Raw genomic sequence first — 25,569 nt, forward strand, 5'->3', positions numbered from 1 at the left:
CTCCAAAGGGAAACGTAAAACAACCATTTTATTCAATTATTGAAGTAACCTAGAAAAAGTGAAGCATTACAACGTAAATGGCATTTCTGAACATGTATCGGTCTACGCCGGGTAGGTCTATGAAGGCACTTAGAAGAACCAACACGCATGAACAGATCAATTCTAGCATATTCTTCTAATATAAATACTAAAAGACATGCATTGAGGCAGTGGTGAAAATACAGAATTGGCTTCTGGAAAAATGTCAATGCCTTTGCCGTATCGTGTCACTGTTCTGCACGCTTCTGGAGCACACACAGTCTCTGTCTTCAGGGCTGTAGATTATTTAGACCCAGCAAGATACTGCAATCCAAAGCTCCCCATAGGCGTTTATATTTGGATAAAAGGACCCGTTGGTCAGATTGTCAAAACTATTAAAAGTTAATCCCTTCTTCTTCTGATAAAATAAAACATTTGAATAGGAAAGCTACGTTTTAAATTGGCTTGCATAAGCAAGAGTTAGAGTAATGGCCTAGGATTTACAGGACCATTCTTTTTTGTAATATATCAATGTTTTTCACTTTTAAAAAAATACAGTAGTAAAGACTTGAGGTATAACTTCAAAAAATACTTGGAAATCTTTTGCAGGAAAGTAGGTCGCTTCATTGGCTTTGGTTAAGGGCTTCCCCCCCCCCCCCTTAGTTGTATGCAGTGACAGTTTTCTGGGTCTCTGAAGTTCTTTTGGGTGCAAAGATCGTTGTTTCTCAAAATAAGCAGTTACTATTTCCTTGCTGCAAAGAGAAATTGAGATCTTTAGCATGTCAGGCGTGTAACTGCTGTCAGACAATAAAGAGGGGGTGGGTTTTCTTGTGCTTTACCTCCAGGGCAGTAGGGATAAACTGCGGTTATTCCGTAGAGATGTGATCGCTGCTCCGGAAGATACTCATCGGTAAAGGAGCCGGTTTCTTTATCGATGGCTATCACACCATCCCTGGGGATAAAAGAGGGAGAAATGCTTTACTCATCTATAAAACTTGGTGATTTGGGTTTTTTTTCCCCGTCTACGTGTATTTAAGAGCAGAGGCAGCTAAAAAGATTGGCCCGAACACCTGCAGAGCAAGTGGAAAGAAATTTGCCCCATAAAATCTACATCCAGCTCATTCAGTGCATTACTCTTTGGTGATAGAGTCACAAGACAGCTTTCCAAGGAGAGATTATCGCCCTGAGGATCTCCTCCAAGTGTGGCGAGCATTTAAGTGTTTGTTGTAATCTGCTAAGATTTGATTGAAGTTTTGAGAGCTTCCAGCTGGAGTGGGAATAGAGGCGACTTCCCCAAGGGCCTTGGGTGGCAGCGGTGGAGAGGGAATGGCTGAGGACGGAATCTTTGGACTTGATCTAGATTCAGCCATTTATGCCAAGTTTTATTGAAAATAAAAAAAAAAAAAACAACCCCAACCGCTATTTCTGTCCCTCCCAGGAAGCCGGGCTTGCTTCTAAACAACTGTTCCGCGCTGAGATTTACGGAATCACAGAATCACAGAATCTTAGTGGTTGGAAGGGACCTTTGAGATCGAGTCCAACCACATAAAAAAAAAAACCAAAAAAAAACACACAAAAAAAAGCACCCACCAACTAAACTCCACACCCACAACCCCACACACAACACCCCACCACAAACCAATAATCTCGGGCACTAGAGCATGCCCTGAAGAGCCATGTCTACACGTTTCTTAAATACCTCCAGGGATGGTGACTCCACCACCTCCCTGGGCAGGCTGTTCCAGTGCCTGACCACTCTTTCAGTAAAGTCATTCTTCCTAATATCTAATCTAAACCTCCCCTGCCGCAGCTTCATACCGTTTCCTCTGGTCCTGTCGTTATTCCCTTGGGAGAAGAGGCCAACCCCTGCCTCTCTACAGTTTCCTTTCAGGTAGTTGTAGAGGGCAATGAGGTCTCCCCTCAGCCTCCTCTTCTCCAAACTAAACATGCCCAGCTCCCTCAGCCTCTCCTCATAGGACTTGTTCTCCAGACCCCTCACCAGCTTGGTGGCTCTCCTCTGGACACGCTCCAGCACTTCAATGTCTTTCCTGTAGCGAGGGGCCCAAAACTGAACACAGTACTCGAGGTGAGGCCTCACCAGTGCCGAGTACAGAGGCATGATGACTTCCCTACTCCTGCTGGCCACGCTATTCCTGATACAAGCCAGGATGCCATTGGCCCTCTTGGCCACCTGGGCACACTGCTGGCTCATGTTAAGCCGGCTGTCCACTAACACTCCCAGGTCCTTTTCTGCCGGGCAGCTTTCCAGCCACTCAGCCCCAAGCCTGTAGCGTTGCTTGGGGTTGTTGTGACCAAAATGCAGGACCCCGCACTTGGCCTTATTAAACCTCATCCCATTGGCCTTGGCCCATTGATCCAACCTGTCTAGATCCCTCTGTAAAGCCCTCCGACCCTCAAGCAGATCAACACTCCCACCTAGTTTGGTGTCATCCGCAAACTTACTGAGGGTGCGTTCAATCCCCTTGTTTAGATCATCAATAAAGAGATTGAACAAGACTGGCCCCAAAACTGAGCCCTGAGGGACACCACTGGTGACCGGCCGCCAACCAGATTTTGCTCCATTAATCACAACTCGCTGGGCACAGCCATCCAGCCAGTTTTTTTATCCAGCGGAGGGTACACTTGTCTATGCGGGTGTTACAAGCGGGTGTTGCTGAACGTGGGATGGCAGGAGACCCAAGAGAGCGCTCTGGTGAGGTGCCGGGACTGGGGACCAGGGAACAGGCTGGGGACAGTGTTTATTTTCTGCCCCCCCCTCCGCCCTCCTCTGGCTCAAAGTCCCCCCCCCAAGCTGCTGCCTAGTGTGACTCCGGCAGCGAGTGGCAGAGGCCGAGGAAATGCCAAGCGCAGCGTTCCCGGCCGCGGGAAGGAGTGTGTTTTCTTCCCTTACCGTCTCCAGTCGGTGTGGTAGAAGTGATTGGCGTAACTGATGATGCTGAAGGGGTAGTTGAGGTTGTTCTGTATGACACGCCGGCCCGCGCCGTCGGGGAATGTGCACTCCAGGTGCTTCGTTCCTTTTTTTAAACACAAGACAGTTAGCGGGCCATAAAAAAAACCCAAAAACCAAAAAAACGCAAACCCTCACCAAACACATTCTTTGGATTCACTAAATTTTGAAACAGCTGCCCAGCCTAAGGGTGTAGAAGCAACTCATGCTATGAGTCCCCCAACCCCATCACACCAAGTCTTTCGGGGCAGGACAGTGGAAGGGGGCGGAGAAGCCCACAGGTAGCAATGGCGTAAAGCCATCTATTGGGGAAGACTGGGGACACCTTATCGCAGCCTTTCAGTCCCTAAAGGGGGCCTACAGGAAAGCTGGGGAGGGACTCTTGATCCTGTGGATCCTGTGGAGCCATGGGACGAGGCGGAACAGTTTTAAACTGACAGAGGGGAGATTTAGATGAGATCTGAGGAAGAAATTCTTGGCTGTGAGGGTGGTGAGCCCCTGGCCCAGGTTGCCCAGAGAAGCTGTGGCTGCCCCATCCCTGGAGGTGTTCAAGGCCAGGCTGGACGGGGCTTGGAGCAACCTGGTCTGGTGGGAGGTGTCCCTGCCCAGGGCAGGGGGTTGGAACTAGATGAGCTTTAAGGTCCCTTCTAACCCAAACCATTCTGTGATTCTATATAACTGGTTTCTCCCTCTGGAGGCTTCGCGTGTCGTAGTCTGACTGGTCCTGAGTGAAATTACCTGCGTCTGCCCAACAGAGGAGCTTGGAGAAGGGGTCGAAGGTCAGGCCATTGGGCAAACCGATGTCCTTGTTCACCAGGACCCTCCTGTTGGCTCCGTTGACAGTGGAAGTTTCAATTTTGGGTGCTTCACGATTCCAGTCCGTCCAGTAAAGGTTGCTTGGGAAATAATCATATGAACAAACAGGACACGCAACAGTAAGGAATGGTAGGAGATGATTGGCTTGGCTCTCTGTTACTGGTTCTTGTCAGGAGAGAGGCCTGGCTCTCCCCCTGAAGGGTGCCTGAGATAAATCTTTATTTGATTTGAAAAAAATCTCTAAAAGAAAACCAGAATGATTATGTCAAACATGTTTACGACCCAAACTGTAGCTCCTAGACGAGGGCGAGTCTTAGGAGTAGCACATTTTGTATCACAACAGCGCCCTAGAGGCACGGCCTGTGTTTTCCAACGCCAGGCGTGTTTCAAAGCTTTTAAAAATAATATACATCCTGACACTGAAACAGCAGGTTTGGCCAAATCCTGAATTATTAAATAAAAGAGGAGGTGGGGAACAGAGCCAATCCCTCCTACGGGGTGTGCACTGTAGGAGAGCTGCTCCCAGGGTCAGGATGGGGCCTCAGCCACCACCGCGTGTGTCCAACTTGCACCTTGCAAATCCCTGCATGCAAATCCCTTCGGAACTGCTGCTGCTCACCCTCGGACGGGGTCCACCGTGATGGCCCGGGGGTTGACGAGCTCCGTATCGAAGAGCACCCGTCGCTCAGAGCCATCCAGCCGGGCTCGCTCAATCTTATCCAAGCCACTATCGGTCCAGAATATGGCTCGGCGCAGGTGGTCCACTGCTAGCCCCTCGGGGCTGATGAGACCTGCCAGAGGGACAGACGTGGTTGGTGGCTGGGGACCTGAAGCTCCTGGACCTGTCACAGTGCCCAGACCCGCCTGACCCGCAGCCAAGGGATGCGAGCACGGATAGAGGACCCCAAAGCAGGACAGCCCCAGCGCTGCGATGGCCACGGAGTGGTGTGGACCCGCCGATGTGGCTTTGGGCGGATGTCACTGGTGATGGGAACGCACCCGAGTTGATAATGGTCTCTGGCTCAGAGCCTGGCTCCAGACTCGCCCGGCTTATGGTCCGTCCGGCCACATCGGTCCAATAGATTGTCTTCTCCCGGCAGTCATAGTCGATCCCCACCACGATGGAGCCCTGCCAGGGTTGGGAAAGGGACACGGGGTGAAATCCTGCCTGGGCCATCGCCAGGAGGCTCAATGAGCACCGTTAGCCCCCCAGCCGGCACTGGGAGCACTCTGCAAGGTGCAAGAACAGGGCATGACGCTCAAATCCCTTTTTCCCCAGCAAATCCCAACACCGAGGGGTTCCTACTTCGCCCCCCGCCCCCCCCGCCTCGGCTGAATCCTGCAGCAGAGGTTTTCAGGTCAGCTGTCGCAGGCACACACCCACGTCCAGATGGGTTTGGAACCCTTTGGCTGAAGGAGAGACAGCTCCGAGAGCCAAGCCAGCCCGAAGGAATGACCTTCAGGATGGGGAAAGGGAATACTTGGCAAGGTGTTTGGGTTCCCCGGGGTTCAGGGAGGGTCGTGGCCTGGCTTGCAGCATTCCTCTCCCTCGGTCTGGCCTGGCTGGAGATGGACATGGCCACACTCCAAGAGGAGTCCCAGGAAGGGAAAAGTTTTACAGTAGAGACGTGCGGCTGGCAGTCCGGGGGACCATGACAGATGGCCAGGGGACCTCTGCGAGCACCCATGCTCCTTTGCTTCACAGGCAGCCCCCGGCTGTGACCTATCCCTCCGCTGGGGACGGCTGGAGGAAGAGGGGAGAGCTCTCCTCCTCCATCTCAGCTCCAAGGCATGGCCAGCATCCCCACAAACCAACAGCAACCTTCAGGAGGCGACCCCTCAAACCATCACAGCTCAAGACAAGAGTGGTCCAGGGAGATGCGGGACACGGAGTAGCAGCATCAGCCTGTCCCTAAGTCCCTCCGCTGGTCCTGCACCCCGACCCCGGCGCTGGAGATACTCTACATGCAGGGAGAGCAGGGTCTTCGCCGCCTCCTTCTGCAGCCGCGTGCCGTTGAGCGGGAGGTAGCCGATCTGCTGTCCTTGAGCGTAGAGCAGAAAGGTCCCCGTGGCCGGTGGTGACACATCGGGCCGGGGTGAGGGTCGGACGCTGGGCGGCGCGACGCTAGGGAGACCTGGTACATAAATGGGGGGGGCGCATGGAGAGAGATGGCTCGGGGAGCATCAGCCCCTCGGCTCTGCACCCGAGGGTGCGGTGCAGCTCCAGGAGGCCATGCTGTGGCAGATGGACTGGGGGGGGGGTATGTGTGTGTCACACTCGGGGTGCCGAGCTCTTACACGGCGGGGTGCTGCCAGGCTCCGAGCGCGTGCCCTGGATCTCCCTGCCGCCCTCGTCCACGCACCAGCAGTACCCGCTGTCCCCGTGGCACTGCAGCGGGGTGAACTCTCCCCCCGCCTCGCACTGCGGCACGTACTGGTCGCGGCGGGGGCTGCCGCCGTAGTGCTCCAGCAAGCTCTGCCGCCAGCGCTCGCACATGGTGTGGGGCCGCTCCGTGGGCTCTGGCGTGGGGAGGGCAACAGTCACCCTCCCCGTATGCAAGTTTGGGGGACTCGGGGCTTTGCCGGAGCCCCCGGGTCCCCCTCTCCTTGCTGGGCGCCCCTCCATGCTAAGGCTGCTGGAGGAGCACCACGAGGTTGGGGTGCTATGGGGAGGGGACGGCACAGACCTGGGTTCCCGCAGCGTGGCGGCGTGCTGCCCGGCGCCGTCCGTGTGCCGGCGATCTCCTGCCCCGCAGCATCCACGCACCAGCAGTGCCCGGTGCTGCCGTGGCACTGCAGGGGCCGGTACCGACCCTCCTCGTCGCACTGGGGCACGTGCCCGTCACCCACAGGCGAGGGTCCCGGTGGCACCGCCCGCGGGTAGAGCCGCTCGTGTTCACAGGGGGTCAGCCGCTGGATGGCCTCTGCCGGCAGCAAATGCCCCCGCCCCCGGCTCAGGGGGTGCCGCGCAGCTCCCCTGGACCCACTTGGCCGCCCCAGTTTGGCCCCGCTTCACCCAGGGCTGCGGGTGGTGGGTGACACTCTGCCGGCACCACCTGGTCTCCCCCCTTGGGGCAGGGGCTGGGGGCTGCCCCTCTGCAGCCCCCCCCTCGGCACCCCATGGCTGTCCCCTCCATGGCTAGGTGACACAGGAGGTGCCCCCATGGACATTGCTACCGTAACCACCATGGGCCAGGGCGCCCTAAAGGCCCAGCAGCCCCCTGAGGTGCCCAACCACCCGTTTGGCACCCAGGCCATGGCAGAGAAGCCCCCAGCCAGGCGGGTGGGCAGAGAGCCCCCTCCGTGGGCCGCAGCCCCCCTGACCCCACTCTGCTGGTGACAGCTGGGCGGGATGGGCAGGGACAGGCAGGGCTCTGCCTCTCCAGCATCCTCTCAACACCCTCCGCCACCTAACACAACCCAGGGCATCTCCGGTGCCTGCCAATCCCATCGGATGCCAAGGAGATGCCCAAGGCCCCATCCCACCTCCCTTCGCCCCCTCGGAATGGCACAGACCTGGGTTCCCACAGCGCGGCGGCGTGCTGCCCGGCGCCGTCCGCGTGCCGGCGATCTCCTGCCCCGCGGCGTCCACGCACCAGCAGTGCCCGGTGCTGCCGTGGCACTGCAGGGGCCGGTACCGACCCTCCTCGTCGCACTGGGGCACGTGCCCGTCACCCACAGGCGAGGGTCCCGGCGGCACCGCCCGCGGGTAGAGCTGCTGGTGCTGGCAGGGCGTCAGCCGCTGCGTGCTCCCTTCCGCCATCGGGACAGCCAAAACAACGGCAGAGTGAGGACGGTGGAAGCCACCCTGGGCAGAGCCGGTGCAGTGGCAAGCCGGGCATCCTTACCGTATGCGCACTGGAAGCCATCGCCCTCGTAGCCGGGCTGGCACCGGCAGGAGAAGGAGCCTGGCGTGTTGTAGCAGGTGGCAGCCGGGTGACACGGGTTTTCGGCGCACTCGTCCACGTCTGTGCACGGGGAGGATGGGAATCAGCCAGGCAGGGCACCCCGGCACGGTGCCACCCCGCGGTCCCTCCCGTGCCCCCTGTACCGGCGCAGTGGATGCCGTCGCCGCTGTACCCGGGGAGACACTCGCAGGCAGGGCGTCCCCCGGCGCGGGGCAGGCAGCGCGCCCGGTCCCCAGGCGCGCAGGGGTTCCTCCCATCCTCGCAGGGGTCGCTCGCTGCGGGGACAGAGGGGTGAGGGGGTGGCCGGGGTGAGCCCCACAGGGCAGAGGGATGGGGGAGATCCCGAGCCGTGGGGCTGTCACTTACGCACACACGCCTGCCCATCCTCCGCCGGCCGGTACCCGCTGCGGCACTCGCACCGGTAGCTGCCCGGCACGTTCAGGCAGAGGGTGAAGGGGCCGCACTGGCTCAGGCCCTCCGCGCACTCGTCCACGTCTAAAAGGGGAGACACCGGGCACCCCAGTGGTGGTGGGACACCCCCAGTTTCGGCGTCCGACTGCTCCCGGTCTAGGGGAGACATCCTGCCCCAAGCTGCCCGTCCCATGTCTCCACTTCCCCGGCAGCCCCCCAGCACCCTGCCTCAGTTTCCCCCTGTGATTCACCCAAATCCTCGGTGCAGCTCCAGGAGCTGTTGAGCCTGCGGGTGCTGCGATGCTGTTGCACGTCCCAGCACCCCAAACAGCTGTGGCCACCACGGTGCCCCGTGGGGGACGGGGTGCACTAGCCTTCCCCCCCCGACACCCGTCCGCAGCCCCCGCTCACCTCGGCAGCCCCGGCCGTCTCCGCGGTACCCGGCCGGGCACTCGCATGTGTACTCCATCCCCACACCGGGCTGGCAGCGTGCCGTCGCCTCGCAGGCGTGTGTGTTATCGTGGCACGGGTTCACCGGGGGATTCTCGACATCGTCTGCAGGCAAGGAGGGGACGGACGTTAGCGGGGAAAAGGCCTGGGAGACACGGGGAAGAGGGAATGGCTGTTCCCACTTAAAGAATCACAGAATGGTTTGGGTGGGAAGGGACCTTTAAAGGCCACCTATGGCCCTGCCATGAGCAGGGACATCTTCAACTCGATCAGGTTGCTCAGAGCCCCATCTGGAATGTTTCCAGGGACGGGGCATCTCCCACCTCTCTGGGCAACCTGGGCCAGCATCTCGCCACCCTCGGCGTAAAAAGTTTCTTCGTTATATCTGGTCTAAATCTTCCCTCTTTCAGTTTAAAACCACTACCCCTCGTCTTATCACAACAGGCCCTGCTAAAAAGTCTGTCCCCATCTTTCCTGTAAGCCCAACACAGGCGTCACCGCTGCACCCTCATCCCGCGCAGGCACCCACGGCCATGTACCCGGTACCACCCCTCCTGCAGCCGTCCCAAACCCCTCTTTTTTGGCTGTTTTTGGGCAAAGTGAGCAACGCTGCAGCCTCTGGGAGCGGGCGGGGGGACGGCAGCATCCCCCGGACGGAGCTCACCTGGCACCGAGCCGACACGGGCGGCCAGGGCATAGCGCAGGACGTGCTCGTGGCCATCGTAGAGGGCAAAGGCACGTGTCACGCTGAGCCGCTGCCGGGCGGGCAGGCGGGCATGCGGGCAGCCGGCCAAGGTGATGTTCTGGTGCAGGCGGTAGGACAAGGTGTGGTTGGCCGTCCCGGCGGCCAGGACGTACTCCCGGTGAGCAGAGGACATCACGGCTGCGGGACAGCAAGAAAAACCCCATGGGATGAGAGGGGGGAAAACGGGCTTCAGCATCGGCGTCTCTCGGATGTTGGAAACAGTGGTGGTTTTGGGCAGCTCCAAGTGGGGGCACGCAGCGATGGGGATGCAAGAAGCCGAGCATGGGGGTGAGCATGGGCTCCTACCTGAGCTGGAGTAGTGGTAGAGCTCCTTGTAGGGAGCGATGTGGACGGTGACGTTCTCCGGGAGAAACGGCACCTGGCCCTGGATGTGGGTCTTAAGGCTTAAGTAATTGTCCGGCCCCAGGCCCTCGGCCATCTGAGTGATGTGGACCTTCTCCTCCCCGGGGTAGAAGGTCACCTCCAGGCTCTGGGTGAATTCAGCGCCTGGGCAGGAAAAGGGAACATTCGGTTGTAGGATTTTTAGGGATACGTTCCCCAAAGCATCCTTCCCGGCTCCTCCGGCACACCCGCGAGGGAGGCGACGGCCAGCTGAACGGGGGGAGGTCATCGGAGGAGCCCAAGCCACGCGTCACCCCGCATCTGCGCCAGGCCACCCCACGGGGAGCCATGTCCCTCGGAGCAACGGGCCACGGTGGTGGCACATCCCGCGCCCCCGCTCACCTGTGATGCTGAAGCCGTTCTCGGAGCCGGGCTCCTCCAGGGCGAAGAGCCAGGCGAAGAGCCCTCCGACGGGCAGGAGGGGCAGGAGGGCACGGGCAGCGGGCTGGGGCACCCCGCTGATGGCCGTGTAGGTTCGGCCGTCACTGCCCACGATGTAGGCGTGAAGATCCACGTCCTGGAAGCGGACGGACGCCCGTCCCACCGTCAGGCTCCCGCTCACCTTCCCGTTGAGGCGATGCACGGCCCCTGGGCAGGGAGACGGGCACCCCTGGCAGCGGCCACCCAGGCATGGGGCACCCATCCCCGCCACCCGCCCCACGTACCTTCGGGCAGGCACTGCCGCCCGTTGCCGTAGTAGGTGGCCCGGCAGTGGCAGCAGAAGCCGGCGGCGTAGTCGGTGCAGAAGGCATGCGGGGAGCAGGTCCCGTGGTGCCGGGCGCACGTCTCCCTGCTGGCCGCGCTGTAGGTGAACCCTGGGGCCGAGGGGAAAGGGTTGGGGACACGGGGTCCAAGCCACCCTTCCTCAGGGTGGGCACCATGCCACCCCCGGTCCCAAAAACACCCTGGGGAGAGTGGACAGCCGGCTGCAGCGATTCCCAAGAAAGCCGCCCCAGGATGCTGAGGGTGTCAAACCTGTTGCCTGATTTCAGGCAGAGCTGACAGAGGGCGAGAGATCGAATTCCTGCGTATTTTTGGGACACGGACACAAAGACGGGGCTTTGCTCCCCTGGACACATGCCACGGCGGCTCCCCAGCCCCGGCCTCATGCCGGGACATGTCCCCTGAGCTTCCCATCCCCATTCCCGGAGCTTCCTTCCTTGCAACACGGGACAGAGCGGCGGCAAACCCGGTGCGCGGGGCCGTATGGCTCCAGCAGCCCCTTGGCAGCGGGATTTGGCCAGGAGGAACGGAGCTGGAAGGGCAGCAGCTTTGCAGGAGCGATGCCAGCCCTCGCTCAGCTCCAGCCCCAGCTGCTCGGGAAGGGATGAGCTTGCAGCAAAGAGGGCCTTTTTTTTTTTTTTTTTTTTTTCTTTTTTAGGGAGCTGACCGCCACGAGACGTGTCCCCGTCACTCACCGTCGGGGTTAAAATGCACGTCCTCCTCCACGCCCACGCCGTGATGGCCGGAGCTGTAGGAAGAGGGGTTGGCAGAGTAGCTCTGCCAGGCTCCGCTGTCCCCGGCGGGGTACAGCCGGCGGCTCTGCTCCCGCCCTGGGGACGCCGGCAGCCCCTTGGGGACAACGCCCGGCAGCGCCGGGGCGCGGGGCGGGTGGTGGGGATGCGATGGCGTGACCCCTGAGCCCTGGCGCGCCGGCAGCTCCGGGGACGCGTGGTCGGCATGGCGGGGGGCGGTGGCGCGATGCACGGGGCTCTGCAGCACACGGGGGATGGGTTCCCCGCCGCCCCCCGGCTCCACGTGCTCCAGGGGGGCCACGCTGCCCACGTGGAAGACCCACACGCCGGGTACCCCCGCGTTGCTCTCCCTGCAGGACAGCAGCACACACACACGTCCATCACAGCCGTGGGGGGAAACCCACCCCAAAGGTGTCCCCCCCACCACTCCCGGTCCCCTAACCACGGACCCACAAATCCCAAAAAGCTCCCTTGCATGTGGGGCTGAGCCCCCCCTCCCAGTGCAACCCATCACCCCCAGCTCACTCCCCTCCTTCTTCCAGCCTTTAAAAGGCTCTGGGAACTTGGAGAAGGCGACCCTGCTGCCCCTGCCTGCCCCACACATCCTCCCCCCAGCCCCAGCCCCACGCACCGCTCCAGCTGCCTCAGAGCCTGCTCGCTGCTGGCCAGGCTGTGGAAGAGCGCGTCCCTCTTCGGGTCATCGCCGTCCCCCCAGCTGAAGCCCACCCTGGCCGGCAGCTCCAGCTGGACGTTGTAGGACTCCTTGGGTCGCGTCCCCAGGAACTGGAGGCCGCCGTCGGGGTAGAGGAAGATGGCGTAGGTGTCCTCATCGTTGTAGGCTATGACCGCCTGGAAGGTGTTGAGCTGCCGAGGGGAGAGCGGGACAGACGGACATCATGGAAGGGCAAGACCCCAGTGGAGGACTGAGACAGGGAAGGGGACTGGGGACGTGACAGCCACACAGCCCCCCCACCCCTGCACACAGCAGGGCATGGAAGCCCCCCAAAAGAGCCCTCCAGCAGCCTGCAGACACCTCCTGAGGAAGAGCAGGAGCTGCTCGAGCACGGCCAAACCCCGGCGCAATGTGCTGGGCAGATGCACAGCATCCTCCCCGGGGAGCCCAGGACACAGCCAGGCCACCCCCCCCTCCGCCCCCCACCTCAGCCACTTGGCCGCAGGGGTGTCCCTCGGAGCTGCCACGCAGGGCTGTGACAGCCCCGTGCCGTGCCCAGGAGCCCCTCGCTCCCATTGCCAGCAGCCCCCCTCCGTCCCATCAGCACCGGAGGAAAACCTGCAAACCGCACCCCCTCCCCCCGCCTCCCCGCGCCCCCCAGCCCTGAGAACTGTTTTAGCTTGGTTTCCTCGGGAAAAAAACCCATGCGTGTGCTGCCGCCTTCCCCACACCCATACATCCCGCTATAGGCACACTGGCTGCCTGCCCTGCCAGCTCGGGGGCCGCGCCGGGGAGCGGGACCGTGGCCATAACCCACGGATGGGCCGGCTGTGGGGCGAGCACAACCCTTACGAGCCACCGGAGAATCCACACGCATTTTCCCCCCCGCCCCCTCCCTGGTCACCCTGAAACCAACACGTGCCCCCCAGCCTACGTCCCGCTCCCCGGATAAATCGCTATAAGCGCACAGGAGCAGCTCTTCCCGAGGAGATGGTTAAGGTTGCCCGAGCCTAGGAAAAATGATGGAATTCCCAGTTTCACCCCCCGAGCAGCTGGGGTGGGGGCTCCCCCCCTCCACACCAACCCCCCTCCCAGCCCAGCCCTGCCCTGCCTGTCCCCGCAGCGCCAGCCCCAGTTTTGGGGGCATCGCAGGGTTTCCCCCGGCGGCCCCGCGGGATATAAAGAGCCTTGTTGTGTGTGTCGCACGCTCGGGCATTCAGAGACCCCCCCACGCAAAGGCGGCCAAAAAGCTGGGGCGGGGGGGGAATAACACGCCCCCCCCCCCCCCCGGGGTTGGATTCCTCCCCCACGCAGCCAAGTCACAGCAGCAGCTGCGGGACTCATTTTGCCTTGCGGTTGGGGGGCGGAGGGGACACACGACCCCCTGGGTGACACTGCTGTGGTGGCATTGGAGGGCAGAGGGAGGGGGGGCCAACCCTCCCCCCCCCCCACGCACACACTACCCTTTTGCTCCCTGCAAAGGGCAAATTCCAGCCCAAAGGGCAATTTTTGCTCTCGCAGAAGCGGGGTCAGCTCTCGCCCCACTCCGCAGCCCTGGAAAAATGCCACCGCAGGGACTATGAGCGCGTCCCCAAGGAGCTGGAAGGGACAGGGCAGCGCTGCCAGGGTCCCGGAAGGGCAGGACCCCCAAGGCTGGGAGAGGAGGGGAAGCCTCTAACCCCCTCTAAACCCCCCCCCCCTCATCTTAACCCAAGTTTCTGCTTTCGAGGCTCAAAAAGGATGAGCCGTGACTTTCCAAAGCCGGGGGTAAATGCTTCGAGCTCAATCCGGGTTCTGAGCAGCGGGAGGGCAGCGTTTCAACAAACGGCATATTTTGTAAAGAAAAAAAAAAAAAAAAAAGTGGCGTTTGGGGAGGCGTTTTTTAGCAGTTTTGGCTAAAGGGGAGTTCAGCAAAGCACAGGCACAAGCTGCATTTCGGCGCGGCTTGAATGAAGCTTTCCCCGGAGCCGCTCGTTTCGAAGCGAGACCGGTTTCGTTTTAAAACTTGATCCAACTTCTCGGGGGGGTGGGGGGGGAAACAAAACCATAAAAAATAAACCAACCCCAACAACTGGGGAGAGAAGAGGAGGCTGCGTTTTCGATGGCTGCGAGGTCGCTGCGAGGCCCCTGATGGCATCTCTTCAGCTGCTTTCCCAAGTTTTAAATTAGAGGAAAAAATGTGCGTTGTTCCCTTCCAAACCTCAATTTCTTCCCCTGCTTGGCTTCTCTCTCAGCAACCCACTACTGAAGGGCCCCGGAACGGGGGGGACGGCTCCTGGTGGCCCGTGGGGACCTGGTGGCTGTTGATGGGGCCTTGGGTTCAGCCCCCGCCCCCACGGCGGTGCGAGCCCGTCACCCATCGCGTGGCTCTGGGTATCCATCACCCGACTTTTCCCTCTCGCAGCTCCGTCGCATTCAGCTCGTTTCGAGAAGCCCGTCCTGCCGGCAGAGCGTCACCGTCATCTCCTCGGCACGTCGTCAGCCTAACGCGACAGCTCCTGCCCCAGCAGCGGATCCAGCGTTTTCAGGGAAAGGCAGCGCTGTAGGTCCACCCACGCAGGAGCCTTATCAGCCCGCGGGCGGAGAGCACAGGTCACCTCCCCGACCCAGCGGGCCACCTACGAGCTTGTTTTCCAGACACAAAATCAACCCACGGTGGAAACTCTAAAGCCAGTTCCTCGCCGCTGGCATTAATAAACTTGCGGGCAGAAGGAAGGACCAGCCTCAAGCCACCGGCAAAAGGTCTGGAGCCTGATGGGTGACCTGGGACACGGCTCTCCCCACCCAAATCTGCCCTTCAAATCCAGAGCCACCAGCACTGTAAAGCTTTGCCTGAAAAGCAGGGAAAAGCCTGAGCGCTGCCAAGCACAGAGTGGAAGGCAACCTCTAAACTTCTTCTGCCCATCAGCAAAGCCAAGAGGCCCACCGCAGCTCTGAGCAGAGAGGAGAAGCTCCATGTCTCCCCCCGATGCTCATCCAAGGCTGGACCCACCATCCAGCTGCCCGGAAAGAAGAGACCGAGCATTTGGGATGCTCATCCTCTCATGACATGTAGGATGGGCGTCCGACCTCAGCCCATTGGCCTCACCTTCTTGGAGGGCTCGGTGTCCTGCGAGAGCTCCTGGTAGGCACCCACGTCCTCCCAGGTGGCGATGAATGCATTGGTGGGCACAAAGGAGCCGGCGGTGCGGGGGAACCCAGCCTGGATGTAGCCCGCTGCCTGGCCCAGCACGGCCGGAGAGTCGTCTTGCCGGTAGTAGATGTTCCCTCTGTCACCGGAGGTGTCCAGGTCGGCCAGGAAGGGAGCGATGACGGGGAAGTCTGTGGGGAAATCGTCATCCACGTACTGGGTCTCCCTGGGGAAATCCTGGGTGGAGATGACCCCGTTGGTCCCCACCTGCAGGGAGAGCGGTGCAGGGTGCTCAGGAGCTGCAGAGGTGCCTCCACCATGTGTCCCCCCACCATGTCCCCCCTCCTCCCCGAGCCCCGAGGCCGCGTGGCCCCATCCGGACAGGGAGAAAACAAAGACCTCGGGCTTCTCCATCCCCCAGAGAGCTGCAGCTCAGGGGCCATCCCAGCTGCAGCCGCTGCTGGTGGGGAAACAGCTGCGAAGGAGAAAGCCCTCTTGTTCCTCTGCAGCCGGAGCCACCGGGCACGGGACAGTGGGAGCAGGGTGGAGGGGAAAAAGGGATGGATGGTGAAAAGACATGTGTGGTGGTGCAGCCAGGACACGTATGGAGGGGCAGGGGTGAAGGAGGAAGGGGAGCTGGGTGTTGAGGGGAATGGCTGGGGAGAAAGGGGGCGAGTGGGAGGAGGGATGGAAAGATCAAGGGGGGAAAAGATAGAAGGAGAGAGGGATGGTGGGACAGAGGGATGGAGAGGAGGAGGGTGAGAAGATGGAGAGACAGGGAGGGATGGAAGGAGGGAGGGATAGAAGGAGGGGGGGAGGAATAGAAGGAGGGAGGGAAGGAGGGAGGGAGGGAGAGATAAAAGGAGGGAGGGAGCGATAGGATGGAGGGAGGGAGGGATAGGAGGGAGAGAGGAATAGCAGAGTGGAGGGAGGGATAGAAGGATGGAGAGAGGGACAGAAGGATGGAGAGAAGCATGGAAGGATGGAGAGAAGCATGGAAGGATGGAGGGAAGGATAGAAGGGTGGAGGGAAGGATGGAAGGGTGGAGGGAGGGATGGGAAGATGGAGGGACGGAGGGAGATGATGGAGAGGAGGAAGGGGGGCCGGGGGGGAGGAGGGGACTCACGTAGAGGCGGCGGGCGGCGCGGCCGTAGAGGCGCAGGGCCCGGCGGAGCGGTAGCCCGGGCGAGCTCTCGTCGTCGCCGGGCCGCAGCCGGGCATCGCCGCGGGCCGGGCCGTGCGGCAGCAGCCCCCGGCGGGGCAGGGCTGTCCCCACCGCCACCACCGCCGCCGCCACCACCATCACCGCCAGCCGCATCCCTCCGCCGGCCCGCGGGGCTCCCACCCCCTCCCCGGCCCTCGACGGCACCCACGGGGCGAAGCGGAGCGGAGGAGCGGAGCGGACCCGACGGGACGGCCCCGACCCGGCGGAGGGAACCGGAGCCGGCGGGGCGGGACGGGGCGCGCCGTGGCGGGGGCGGGACCAGCCCGCCATTGGATCCCCCGGCCCCGGCCCCGACCAATCGGGGCTTACCCCAAAATCCGCCCCGGGATGCGACACCCCCCCCACCCCCACCCCAACCCCACCTCCGCCGCCCCCGCCGGGCTGGGTACCACGGCGGCATCCCGGGGTTGGGGGCAGAGCGGGGATCCCCTCCCCCCGCCTCTCTCCCCTCCGTGCCCCGCCGCTCCCCGGGGCCCCGCGTCCCCCCTCTCCCCGCCGCCGCGACGCCCCCGGAGCCGGGCCCGCGGCCAGGAGGGGTCGGGACCGGAGCGTGGGCGAGAGGCCCCGGCCATTCCCCTCGGTTCCCCTTGAGCCGTGACTCCGTATCGGCAGGGGACAGGGCTGGGGGTTGGTTGAGGGGGGGGGGGGGGTGGTGCGTGGAAAGCTGGAACAGCCACCCGGCCAAAATCACGTCGTGCGGCTCGAGCGGTCGCCGCTGTTTATCCTTTCTCAGACCCATCGTCCGCCTTCTCCATCCTGAGAAGTCTGGGGGAAGGGGGGGGGGTGTCAATGCTTGGAGGAGGGGCAGCTGGAGGGGCTCCTTGGCTTTGTTTCGGGGTGTTGGGACGAAAGGACACCCCCCCCCCCCCCACCACCACCAAATCCAAGCAGCCGGACTCACGGAGTGCTCCTGGAAATCCAGGCTGGGAGCGGCCAAAAGCTCCGCTCCATCTTCTTGGAGCCCTTCCTGCTTCCTGGGCCCCGGGCCAGCATTTAGTATCGCATCTGTCCCAAAACGTATACATGCCCAGGAATGCCAGATAACAAGGAGAGAAGTGTCAAACCCCGTGGGCTGGCGAGAGAAATAAATCAGGGACACATTCATGGCATTCCCGGCAGGAATCCTCGCAAGGGAAGCAGCTGGATGCTCTCCACCCTCTCCCTGTTGCGGTGATGGGGGACATGTCACTGTGGCCACTGTCCCCTCTATCCTGGAAAGCAGCTCCTGCCCATGCTGGGACCAGGGATGAGCTGGTTTGGAAGCCCATCTTGTCCTGGCGAGTGTGACCGCGGGGGCCGCATCCGGACTGGCTTCCGCCTCCCCCCCCCTTGGCTGCAGTCATCTCGTCGGCTCCAGCCCTTGGAGGGAGACTCCTTGCCTGGCCATGGAAAACCATTAGGGCTTTGAGCGGGGTTCAGGCCAGCTGGACGCTGTCCTCAGCCTTCGAGGAGTTCCCCGTGCCAAAAAAAAAAAAAAAAAAAGGCTTTTCTTTGAAGCTCAAACATCCCCCGGGCTCTCCTGGGAAATCGGGCACCGCGAGGGGCCGACAGCCCCTCTGCCACTCCTCCCCCCCCCCACCTCTCCTCCAGGGTCCCATCCTGCAGCGGGGACAAATCCACCTTGTCCCTCGAACACCCTCATGCACCCAAGCGTCTGTCCCGAGGGCGATACCCCTGCGAAAGGGGCCCTGAGGACCCTCTGCCGCATGGAAGGGGCAGCTGCCAGGCTTTCGGCACAATCTTTAAAAACTGCTTTTTTACCACCTCCTCGGCAAAACCGGCACCAGCCAGTTAAAAAAGCGGCAGTCGGGAAGAGCTGGAGTCGTGCCCTGGCACCAGGAGCAGAGCCCTGCTGGCGTGGGCATCCCTCCGGCTTTTGGGAGCAGTTGGGAGCCTCACGGGGAGCAAGGATGGGGATGGAGATCGGGATGGGGACAGGGATGAGGATGGGGATTGGAATAGGAATGGGGACAGGGAAGAGGATGGGGATGGGGATAATGATGGAGATGGGGAGTGGGATGGGGATGAGGATGGGGACAAGGATGGGGACAGGAATGGTTACAGGGATGGGCATGGGGATGGGAATGAGGATGAGGAAAAGGATGGGGATGGCGACAGCGGTGAGGATGGGGATAGGGATAGGGTTGGGGATGGGGACAGAGATGTGGCTGGGGATGGGAATGGGGACGAAGATGGGGAGGTGGATGAGGATAGGGACAAGGATGGGGACAGGAATGGATGTAGGGATGGGTATGGGGATGGGAATGGGGATGAGAAAAGAATGGGGATGGGGACAGGGATGAGGATGGGGACGGGAATGGGGACAATGATGGGGTTGGGGATGGGGATAGGAATATGAATGAGGGTGGGAATAGGGACATGAATGAAGATGGGAATAGGAATGGGGACAGGCTGTGCTTGCCCAACACCATGTGCCTGGAAAGGAGATGCCCGCAGGGACTGATCCCTGTAATCGCTTCCATGTGCCTCAGCGGAGCCTTTGGCTGTGGGGGGGGGTCAGTTCTTCTTGTAGCTTGGGCATAAAAGCAAATCAATCGGCATTTATTTGGTGGCAGTTTGTGCGGAAACAGATGTGCTGGAGTTGGAGGAGGATGGTCTGCGGGACGGGGCTGGGGAGGGCTCCAGCCAGACCCAGAAGTCCCTGTCACCACACACACTCAGGACTCTGCTAAACCGGGAAAACTGGGACAAACCTCTCACCACCCGGCAAACTCCCCCCGCCAGGCTCCTGCCAGATGTGGCTGCTGGGGGAGGGGTGGGGGCAGACACCCCCCCCCCACCTTGCCCTGCTAAAGGCTCGCCTTCGCCCTGGGCTCCCAGCGAGGAGGAGGAAGGGCAGGAATGGCGCGGCGGCCGTTTTGGGCAGGAAATCCCGGCAGCCTCTTCCCCAAGCCCTGGCAGCCCTGGGATCGCTGAGCCGCTGCGGCCGGCGGAGATAAGGGAAGCAGCAGCAGGAAACGTGCATCTCTCCCAGGGCAGCGGGGAAAGGAAACTTGATTCCCGGTGACAGGAGAGGGGCTGGGGGCTGCAGCAGAAAGTAAGGGCTCGCAGGATGCAGCGGGGCCGATGGAGCCTTTGGGAATGCCGGGCAGGAGCAGGGATGGTGTGTGGCGAGGGTAAGAGCAGAGTTTCAGACGGCTCTGGTGTGGGCTCTGCCGGCAGTGTCCTGTTGCCAGCCGGGTTAGTGGGTCACCGTCATAATCCCCTGGGAGCCTTTCTCCTCCTGGTTATCGGAAGCCAGCCCTGCTTGGGGTCGAGCTATTTTGGCAGGAAGGGCAACAAATTAGTGCCTTAAACATCCTTCTGGTTGGAAAGGGCTCTCGCAGGGAAGGGGTTGCCACATCCGAGCCCCCTGAATCAGCACGCACAAGCTTCTTGGCCTCATGTCCAAATAAAAAGAGGTGTCGACAGGATTCCCTTCCCCATCCTCCCCTTAATAACTGGAATCTGCTGGCTGATTTCAGCCAAATCTGACGGCAGCATCTCTGAGGGTCTGTAAAACCAGAGAGAGGAATGAGGCCCTGTTAGCTGCCCCCTTGCCTGAGAAGGTGGGCACAGCCTTGGGCTTGAGCTCAATCCTTACGAGCCATCTGAGACTCCACAACGTGGAGCTGAGCCCAGCTCGCCGGTGGCATGAAGAACCTCTGGGGCAATGGGGGACTTGCCGGGTGGCCATGCGCCTCCCCATGGGGTGGCTCTGCTTCCCCTCGGGCCGTGTCGAGGTACCTCTGCCGGTAGTTTCATCCAGGGGCCCGTAGCTCCTGGCTGGGCTCGCTGCCTTCCCCGTGGCTGTTTTCTTTCCCGGGAACATCCCGCCGGGTGCTGACAGCGGGGAAGCCGCGGCAGCGGGGGCTGATTCCCACCAGCGCAGCGCCCAGCTCTCTCGGCATTGCCATTTTTGGGAAGGGTTTTCTCAAGGATTTTGGTCTCGCTTCTTTGAATCATCTTCGCCTCGTGACTCACCACCTTCTCGCCCTGGCCCACCGCTCCCATCCGCAGGGACACCCTTCCCTGGCGGGTCCGGACTGGGAGGTACATCACGACTTGCTCCTCAGGTGCGTCCTCAAGGATGCCCTTGTTGCCCAGGTGGGTCTGGAGGCCACCGGCCCCCAAGCAGCAAGAGCACCCACCGGACACCCGGTGATCCCAAGCCACCCACCCGCACCCAAGGTTCCTGGTCCAGGCCCGGCAGCCTGCAGCGCCTGGAGGGTGTCCACCCACGCTGCAGATGATTTCCATACGCAGGCTCCATCCCACACACTCCAGCTGTGACCCAGCACGGATCTTTCTGCTCAGGGCATCAAACATGCTGTGGGAGAGAGGTTGTCCTTACGGAGAGCTGGGAAGACGGGGTGCTAAGTCACAGGTGGGTCCATAATATGGAAAAAACCTAGTTTTTTTTATAAAAATATAGGAGGAATTCTTGGCCCTGGGCGACTCAGCTGGAGCAGAAGTGTGGGAAAGCAGCTCCGTGCATGGAGAGAAGAAATAATCAAGCTGCTGCTCTAAAAGGTGAGATAGCAAGTGCTGAGCCTTCCCAGCTGGAAAGGTGGTGGAGCTCGGCTCTCCCAACACCCCAGGGACCCAGAAACTTGCGGGATGAAAACACCGCTCCCACGTGGAAAAAATTCCCGAGGCATCTGAGCCCCAGCCCAAAGGATCGCTCCAGGTTTCAGAATGTATTTTAAGACATAAAGGTAAAGAAAAGGTTTTTGTTTTGTTTTGTTTTGTTTTTTAATCTCTGGGACTCTCCTTCCTTCCTTCCTTCGTCTCTCTAAATATTGCCGCAAAGCTGTTTTTGGTAGCGCAGCTGCCGGATGAGCGTGCCGAGCCCCGCGAGCCCCTCAGCGTGCCGGGAGCCGGGCATAGAGCTCGCAGGGAGCTCGCGGGGAGCATGCCTGACACGGACTGATTCCCGCGCACCGTTCCCCTAAGATTAAGCCACAAGTTCCTTATTTGGTCCGGGCTCCAAGCAAACTCCCTGGCAGAGGGGATTTTCATCCAGAGAAGCCCGGATGGGTTTGTGCTGGGGCTGGGAGCATCTGCCGGGGCAGCAGGGAGGGAGCGTGTTCACAGCAAAGATAAAATCAGCCCGTGCCCTTGTGTTCCTGGGCGGGGAATCCTCGTGTTTTTTTTCCTACAGCGCGAAACACCAAAGGGACAGATTGCCTCTCCCCATCACCCCCCCCCGCCCCAAGCAGATCCAGTCCTACCCCATCCCCATCCCAGTGCTCTGGTCCTGGACATTCACTGGGCTGAGCTGATGCAGCTTTGAGACACTTCCCTGGGTGTCTATACCTTGAATCAAAAGCCCTCTGCAGAATTAGGCTTTACTTGCTGTATGAATTAGGTGTCCCTGGGACCTGCCCACCCCAGCAGGGAGTCCTGGGGGAGCTGGGACCCCATGGCATGCCCTGGCAGCACCATCAGAGCTGGGATCCAGGTCCTGGTTGCTCCCTTGCCCTTTGCCCAAACAGCCCTTCCCACGGATCTACCAAATCCAAGGCTCTCCCCAAATTCTCTCTCCAGCTCATCTTTCCTCGCCTGACCTCCCTGGGGCCTCCAGCCCTGACCTCTGCAGCACCCGAATGCTCCGGGGTGACTAATCCCAGCAATTAGCCTCGTTCCCTGCGTTTATCGGCTTCCTGCCTTTGTCTCCCCCTGACAGCCTCTCCGAGCAAATATGCTTTTAGCCACATTTTCCTGGCTCCAAGCTCTCCCGCCAGCCTTTGTCCCGCAGAGCCTCTCCAAGCTGGGTGAAGAGGTTATTCTCCCCCGACACGTGTCCCTTCCGTCTGCTGTGATCAAACCGGTGACCAAAAAAAAAAAAAAAAAAAGCACCCAGCAGCGCCGAGGTCGTGCCGGCCCCTGGCAGCAGATGGGCCGGCTCGAACCGGAGGCGATTGGATTTGTTCTTTAAATTGAAGACCGCTGCAGACCCAGGGGCGTTTTCGTGCTCAAAGGGATTTTAGGGCCGAGCGATGCGGCTAAATGGGAACAGGGTGCTTGGGCTAGCCTAAAATTCAATGGGAAACGGCGAAACACATGGGCAGCACATTTGGGAGCTGCCTTCTGCGCCCAGCCCGGTCCTCGGGACAGGCTGTGCATCCGCAGGGAAGCTCCACGGACCCACCAAGTTTCAGAGGGATGTGAGCTCTCACATATAGACTTAACCAGCCTAGAAACAAGCTGGGCTGCTTTAATTTAATACTTTTTTTTTTTTTTTTTCCCTCTCTCCTACTATTTTAATATTTTCTTTTTTTTCACTTCAGGACCCATCTCCCCTTAAAGAGAGCTTCAAAACTTCCCAGGATTTTTCCCCACGGAGGTATGGGCCGCTCTGCAGCGGGTCTAACCCTGCTGAGGGCTGTCTCGCTTTGCTTCTCGGGGCCTTTCGCCCCGATATCGGGCCCTTTTGCCCCGATATCGGGCCCTTTTCACCCAGGACGTGGATCCCTTCCCCACAGCCGCTGAGGTGCTCCGATGGGTGAGCCCAGGCTGGGGGATGAGGGGAGGGCTCGCCTCTGGCCTTGGGGGGGGGGTGTCCTCCGTGCAGAGTGGGAACACGAGGCTCAGACAAGAATTGAGGGGTTTGTCATTTCCCTAGCGGGGGGAATTGAGGGGTTTCTCATAACCAGGATGCTGCAGCGAAGGAGCTCCGGCTGCAGAACGACTCGTCGGTGGATGCAGCTCCCGGGGGGATGCTCCTCAGCCCTTTGCTGAGCCCAGGCCGAGCTCAGCCCCTGCCCGGGGAGCAGAACCGCTGAAAACCCCTCCCAATTTAAAGGGGAAAACAGGAAAAAGAGAATTTTGCGGCGGGAGCCTTTCCCCGGTGCGAGGCAGCGCTGCCGGGGAGGGAGAAGGAGGGGAAGGGGAGAGGGAGCGGGGTCGGGAGCGGGAGCGGGCCGGCGGGGAAGAGGACGGTGCCGCTGGGGGCCGGGGCACAGGGTCCCCTCCGGTCCCCGCCCGGCCCGGCCCAACGCACCGGCAGCGCTGCCGCCGCCTGGTGCCGGCGAGCGGGACTGCACACAGACGGACAGAGCGGGACACACACACGCACAGCGGTCAGACCCCCCTCCACAGCTCACACACGCGCTGCAGGACACCCACCTGCCTGCCTGCCTCCCCCCTTGCCTTTTCCTTCCTTCCTTCCCTCCTTCCCTCCTTCCTTCCTTCCCTCCTTCCTTCCTTCCTTCCTCCCTCCCTTCCTTCCTCCTTCCTTCCTTCCTTCCTCCCTCCCTTCCTTCCTCCTTCCTTCCTTCCTTCCTTCCTTCCTTCCTTCCTTCCTTCCTCCCTCCCTTCCTTCCTTCCTCCCTTCTTTCCTTCCTCCTTCCTCCCTTCCTTCCTTCCTTCCTTCCTCCTTCCCTCCTTCCTTCCTTCCCCCCCCCTTGCCTTTTCCTTCCTTCCTTCCTTCCTCCCTCCCTTCCTTCCTTCCTCCCTTCTTTCCTTCCTCCTTCCTCCCTTCCTTCCTTCCTTCCTTCCTCCTTCCTTCCTCCCTCCCTCCCTTCCTTCCTCCCTCCCTCCCTTCCTTCCTCCTTCCTTCCTCCCTCCCTCCCTTCCTCCTTCCTTCCTTCCTTCCTTCCTTCCTTCCTTCCTTCCTTCCTTCCTTCCTTCCTTCCTTCCTTCCTCCCTCCCTCCCTTCCTTCCTCCCTCCCTCCCTTCTTCCTTCCTTCCTTCCTCCCTCCCTTCCTCCCTCCCTTCCTTCCTCCCTCCCTCCCTTCTTCCTTCCTTCCTTCCTCCCTCCCTTCCTTCCTCCTTCCTTCCTCCCTCCCTCCCTTCCTCCTTCCTTCCCTCCTCCCTTCCTTCCTCTCTTCCTCCCCCCTTGCCTTTTCCTTCCTTTCTCCTTTCCTTCCTTCCTCCCTCCTTGTCTTTTCCTTCCTTCCTTCCTTCCTTCCTTCCTTCCTTCCTTCCTTCCTTCCTTCCTTCCTTCCTTCCTTCCTTCCTTCCTTCCTTCCTTCCTCCCTCCCTCCCTTCCTCCTTCTTTCCTTCCCTCCTTCCTTCCTTCCTTCCTTCCTTCCTTCCTTCCTTCCTTCCTCCCTCCCTTCCTCCTTCTTTCCTTCCCTCCTTCCTTCCTTCCTTCCTTCCTTCCTTCCTTCCTTCCTTCCTTCCTCCCTCCCTCCCTTCCTCCCTCCCTTCCTCCTTCCTTCCTTCCTTCCTTCCTTCCTCCCTTCCTCCCTTCCTCCCTTCCTCCCTTCCTCCCTTCCTTCCCTCCTCCCTTCCTCCCCCCTTGCCTTTTCCTTCCTTTCTCCTTTCCTTCCTTCCTCCCTCCTTGTCTTTTCCTTCCTTCCTTCCTTCCTTCCTTCCTTCCTTCCTTCCTTCCTTCCTTCCTTCCTTCCTTCCTTCCTTCCTTCTTCCCTCCTTCCCTCCTTCCCTCCCTCCCCCACCTCCAGGACCCCCACTCTCTCCAGCGGTCCCCGCCACACCCCGGCTCCCGGATTCCCGCTGCGGGGAAGCGTGCGGAGCAGACGCCCCATGACTTGCCCTCGGTGTTGCTGGAAACACCACCCAGCTCCAACTGCTCTCCTTGCTGGTTCCAGGCAGCCCATGGCCAGGCCGAATCCTGCCCCGGGCTTTCGGGACTTGTGCAATTGGGGAAACATTGCTCCACCGCCCCCCCTCTCCCCCCCCCGCCTTGCCCAACACCTTCCCACCCTGGGGCTGCTTGCTTTCCCCCACTTCTTTTCCTCCCTTTGGCAGATCTGGATCCAGCTGCAGCGGCGATGCTGGCAGCTCCCCAAAACGCAGGAGGCGGTGGCCGCAGCACCTGGACCAGCTGCCCCCCACGGCCTGAGCCAGCCGTTGCCCACGGCAGATTTCCCGGCTGGCCAGGGCTATTTTCTCCTCCAGCGGAGCGCTGCGGGGCGAGCAGCGCTGCAATAACACAGCTGGAAACAATTGACGGGGTTTCTCCCGCCTGGGTCACCCGATGACTCAGAACGGGTCCGCATCCCCAGCTCGGAGGGGCCGTGAAGGCCAGCAGCCCCCCCCCCAGAACCCCCCCTTTCCTGGAGACACCATCATGGTCAGGGTGAAGGGACATGGGGAGCAGCCCTGTCAGGCGCTGGGCCGCGCCAGCTGCCGCTTCTGCCTCTTCTTGCCAGTTTAAATCAGGGTGTTTGGGCACGTTTATGGTACTCGGTGCATCCTCCCAGTGAAGAAAACCCACCATCCTAGGAGGAAAAGGTATCACCAGCTTGGATGCTCCCCATCCCCGTGCCCTGACCCCCTGGGTGCCTCCCCAACTTGTCACCCCGCCATGGGAGCACCCACCTGCCCATGCTGGGGAGCTGTGAATCCCAAAATCCCGCCGCCTGGAAAGAATGAAAG

General features: G+C 60.8%; 1 protein-coding gene across 1 annotated transcript; it reads right to left on the minus strand.

The window, feature by feature from the left end:
• Nucleotides 1-201: 201 nt before the first annotated feature.
• NID2 (nidogen 2) lies at nt 202-16,425 on the minus strand. Its single transcript, XM_063333859.1, has 22 exons — nt 16,123-16,425; nt 14,955-15,263; nt 11,825-12,057; nt 11,137-11,543; nt 10,384-10,533; nt 10,061-10,306; nt 9,623-9,823; nt 9,236-9,454; nt 8,533-8,676; nt 8,077-8,205; nt 7,854-7,985; nt 7,651-7,770; nt 7,319-7,555; nt 6,490-6,726; nt 6,101-6,322; nt 5,768-5,937; nt 4,802-4,931; nt 4,422-4,593; nt 3,725-3,882; nt 2,930-3,053; nt 858-970; nt 202-770 (listed from the first exon to the last, which is right to left on the minus strand). Exons 1-22 carry the CDS (start codon nt 16,312-16,314, stop codon nt 760-762), a joined length of 4,056 nt encoding a protein of 1,351 aa, XP_063189929.1. The 5' UTR covers nt 16,315-16,425; the 3' UTR covers nt 202-759.
• Between the last annotated feature and the right edge of the window lie 9,144 nt (nt 16,426-25,569).

This window comes from Chroicocephalus ridibundus, chromosome 4 (genome assembly GCF_963924245.1).
Source record: "Chroicocephalus ridibundus chromosome 4, bChrRid1.1, whole genome shotgun sequence".
Classification (NCBI taxonomy): Eukaryota; Metazoa; Chordata; class Aves; order Charadriiformes; family Laridae; genus Chroicocephalus; species Chroicocephalus ridibundus.

Bases quoted from the DNA above. Each gene is read 5' to 3' on its own strand.
- NID2 (XM_063333859.1), bottom strand. From the start codon at position 16,314: ATGCGGCTGGCGGTGATGGTGGTGGCGGCGGCGGTGGTGGCGGTGGGG. The intron at 7,556-7,650 runs GTAAGGATGCCC...CGATGGCGGAAG, and splicing joins TGGCTTCCAGTGCGCATACG to GGAGCACGCAGCGGCTGACG. The intron at 5,938-6,100 runs GTAAGAGCTCGG...TTTATGTACCAG, and splicing joins GCCTGGCAGCACCCCGCCGT to GTCTCCCTAGCGTCGCGCCG.